The following is a 4114-nucleotide window of genomic DNA, read 5'->3' on the forward strand; positions in this document are numbered from 1 at the left end:
CACAGAGTATCTCTTTTGATATTCACATATTCATAATAATTTTATGATAGAACGTGGCAAGCATAAGATTAACTGGAATGGTTTTAAAAAGGAGCAAAAAATTCAAATGTCCTTTTGAGTTGATTGCCATTCACGGCATCCGATCGATGTGATGTGAGTTGTTGTCCGTAGTAATCACCACTCTAGCGCCCACAGCCTATAAATTAAAGAGAAACGGGCGGGAGAGGAGTACGCCATCATAAGCATGCAAACCACCAAAGAAGAACCGGCCGGCGCAGCCATGGCGCCTGTCAAGGACGGCGAGCCGCCGTTGCACATACTCTTTTTCCCGTTCCTCATCCCCGGCCACCTCATTCCGATGGCCGACATGGCGGCGCTGTTCGCGGGTCGTGGCGTCCGGTGCACCATCCTCACCACGCCGTTCCAAGCCTCCATCATCCGCTCCGTGGTCGATCGCGCCAACAAAGACAACCCTACTTCACCGTCGATCGATATCTCCGTCGTTCCTTTCCCGGACGTCGGGCTTCCGCCGGGCGCCGAGAGCGGCATGGGCCTCGCGTCCCAGGACGAGCGCGACATGTTCAATCAGGCGGTGCGGCTCCTCCGGGAGCCCTTGGAGCGGTCCCTGGCCGATCACCGCGCCGACCTGGACGCGGTGGTGTCCGACAGCCTCTTCCACTGGTCCGTGGACGTCGCCGCAGAGCACGGCGTCCCACGGCTCGGCTTCACCGGCAGCAGCATGTTCGCCTGCTCGTGCTTCCACAGCATGCTGCGTAACTGCAACCCGTCGGACTTGGACAACTTGCAGTCTCCATCGTCTTCCTCCACCGACGGTGAGAGTGATCCGGAGGCCGTGATGGTGGCGCTGCCGGGACTGCCGCACCGCGTGGAGATGAGGCGGAGCCAGATGATGAAGCGGCCAGAAGAGTGGGCCTTCTTCCGAGGTGTCGACGCCACGGAGCAGAGGAGTTACGGCGAGTTGTTCAACAGTTTCTGCGAGCTGGAGCCGGACTACGTCAAGCACTACCGCACGACGCTTGGACGCCGAGCGTGGCTCGTGGGGCCGGTCTCGCTCGCCAGCGGCAGCATGGGCGTGGCGTCGAGGGGCACCGACGCGCTCTCGCCGGAGGCGGACGGCTGCCTGCAGTGGCTCGACGGCAAGCCGGCTGGCTCGGTGGTGTACGTCGCGTTTGGTACGCTGGCCACCTTCTCGCCGGAGCAGCTGCAGGCAAGGTTTTCAATTTCGAAAACAAAATAATTTCGGAAATTTTGCATATTTCAAAAATCATTTCGGATTTTGATATTTAAAATTTCGCTTAATTTGAAGGAATTCTAACATAATTTAAATTTATTTTGGAATTAGTTTGGATCTGTCTTGAAATTTCGGGGCTAAAAATATTTTGGACCCCACTAAAATATGCGAAATTTCGGAAATTACATCAAAATTTCGTTGAAATTTTTAACTCTGCCTGCAGGAGCTGGCCCGCGGCCTCGATCTCTCGGGCAGCAACTTCGTGTGGGTCATCTCCGCCACCGGCGCCACAACATCTTCAGATGATTGGATGGCGGAAGGCCTCGCGACGGCTTCGCGTGGGTACATCATCCGTGGGTGGGCGCCGCAGGTGCTCATCCTGAACCACCCAGCCGTGGGCTGCTTCGTGACCCACTGCGGGTGGAACTCGACGCTCGAGGCCCTAAGCGCCGGCGTGCCGATGGTGACGTGGCCGCGGCACGCCGACCAGTTCCACAATGAGAAGCTCGTCGTGGAGTTACTCGGGGCGGGGGTCAGCGTCGGTGCCAAGGACTACGCGTCGCTCACAGAGGCTCATGCGGTGATCGCCGGTGCGGTGATTGCCGAGTCGGTTAGGAGAGTGATGGGTGCTCAGGGCGACGCAATACAGAAAAAGGCCAGAGACCTCAGCGCAAGAGCGAGGGACGCGGTGGAGAATGGTGGATCATCGTACGGCGACGTCGGGCGGCTGATGGACGAGCTCGTGAACCGCCGGATTCAACGGCACGACGCTCGTTGAGTTTGCTTCTTGCTCGTCACCGGTATCTCGGTGTACTAGCTAGCAGCACAATGTCAATATGTCATCACCATTTTGTCAGTCCCTGATTGAGACTACCATGCATGTGTACTGCTGCCTGAAATGCACTGTTTGAACCAAAGCAAGAATGGCATCTGGCCGTACACGTATATGTTGCAACGGGAGAATCACACAGTCATAGCTCAATAAGCATGTCGTAACCCATCCCTCCCAAACGCACATATGTCCATATCTTCTAGTATTTCCAGATGACTTTCTCAAAGGAGGCTCGAATATTCTCTCCTTGGCATGTCTTCTCCTCCGTTGCTCCTTCGCTCAATGCGAATAAAACTGAAGCCGAAATCAATCGTCCACCCTATTAGACCCTTCTTGAGGCACTGGCCCTTTGGAAAGGAAGCTCAATGGCTCATATATTTCTACAACCACTACATGGTTCATCGGTGCTTCGCTATGGAGCCAACGTCAATTACCATAAATCATAATTGGCTGGGTAAGATTCATATTCGACAGGATTGAGAACGCCTAATTGGAACTTTGAACAAATATTAATTTCTTTGCATAATGATCCTCCTTCCTCCATCCTCCCACTAATATAAGTATAATATAATATAATAGGAAAGAGCGAGCAGTTAGTGTTGTAAACAGGAGAGACTTTTTTGATCCGAGCCACTATCCTCGCTTTTGATTCGATTCTGATTCTAACTCATCGTGTCGTAGACGTGCTCCACCACGGCCACATCCGGACGATGTTGTCTGGCAAAGATTATCACCTCACCAGACCCGACCTAAATTGTACGAGCAGGAAAAAACTACTGCAAGGACCAATTCACAAAAGGTTTCGATCTCGGGTTGATGTGAGCCAACAATATGTACCTAGCTAGGTGCTTTCAATTATTAGCTCAGCAGTCGTATGAATATGCTTTGCTTCAGAGAAAAATCAGTATAATTTCTTTTTGAAAAGAAGATCCAACGCATACTCAGAGTAATAATCAAACATCGGGTTTCTAACGATGGGCATAGATCAAACCTGCATGATTCACACCATTAACTTGCGTGCAACAGGGAGACACATACTATGTGTGCATGCAGAGGGCAAAGCAAACATTAGCAAATGATGAGCTGCCACCGGCGAGTACTTTTTCAACCCCTTGCATACGTGCGTGTAGATCGGAAGTTTATCCCGCAAAAAAAAAAAAAACAGGATGAGGTGATGAAGCTGCCGCCAGCCATTACTTGTCGTCGACTCCTCCCGCCTCACGAAACGCTTCACCTTCCTTGGGTAAATTCCAGAGTTTGCCAGTTGATAATTAATAGGTAGATATTTTTCCACTCACTTGTTCCTTACGTCTTGTATAAATTGCAGCATTGGTAGCCACGGGCAAGGTCACTCACACTCAGAGAAGAATAGATTTGTTTACAATTGCTTCATTAGAGAGCCTGATTTTTCTAGTCAATTGTTCTCTGCATCTTACAGGTTGCAACATAGGCTTCACATTCAGAATTTAAAAATAATTGTGCTATTCTTAGTTTGGTCCGCCCAGTTTTTTCTTTCAAGCTCCGCCACTGCCGGCCACTGCCGGTGAGGTCGACACTGGCTTGCCATAGGAACATGGCTTCCTCGCCTCGCGGTTGGGCTGCTTGATGGCCGAAGTAATCCTCCGACCAGCACTGATCATGAATGATTCATGGCTGCCGATGAAGACCGTGGGCAGCAGTGTAAGAATAGTACATGCAAACAAAAAGTGCGTCTAGGCAATGTTCGATGAGAATCAAGGTTCAATGCCATGGTGGTACTGTACCTGTACGATGTATTTACTCGACAATATCTTGTAGAGGAGCTACTCGTCGCTAGAGAAGATGAGCGAGTTCCCCCGCAAAAAAAAAGGAGAGAGAAGATGAGCGAGTTGGCCTCGGAGGTGACGATGATCCGCTCGTACGCAGTGTTCAGTAAAACTAGATGATACCCATCATGTTGTTGCGGGAATATTTGCAATACATTTCGATGATATGTGATTTCTATGGAATGTGAATAGTGATACTATGAAAACTAAAATTGCAAATCCATA

At 50.7% G+C, this 4114-nt stretch overlaps 1 protein-coding gene across 1 annotated transcript; it reads left to right on the forward strand.

Annotated features, from left to right (window-relative positions):
• The first annotated feature begins 269 nt into the window (after positions 1-269).
• Positions 270-2130, forward strand: LOC123184462 (anthocyanin 3'-O-beta-glucosyltransferase). The gene is made up of 2 exons (XM_044596567.1): positions 270-1228; positions 1476-2130. The coding sequence occupies exons 1-2, from the start codon at positions 281-283 to the stop codon at positions 2028-2030; spliced, it is 1503 nt and encodes a 500-aa protein (XP_044452502.1). The 5' UTR covers positions 270-280; the 3' UTR covers positions 2031-2130.
• Positions 2131-4114: the final 1984 nt, after the last annotated feature.

Source organism: Triticum aestivum, chromosome 2A (genome assembly GCF_018294505.1).
Source record: "Triticum aestivum cultivar Chinese Spring chromosome 2A, IWGSC CS RefSeq v2.1, whole genome shotgun sequence".
NCBI lineage: Eukaryota > Viridiplantae > Streptophyta > Magnoliopsida > Poales > Poaceae > Triticum > Triticum aestivum.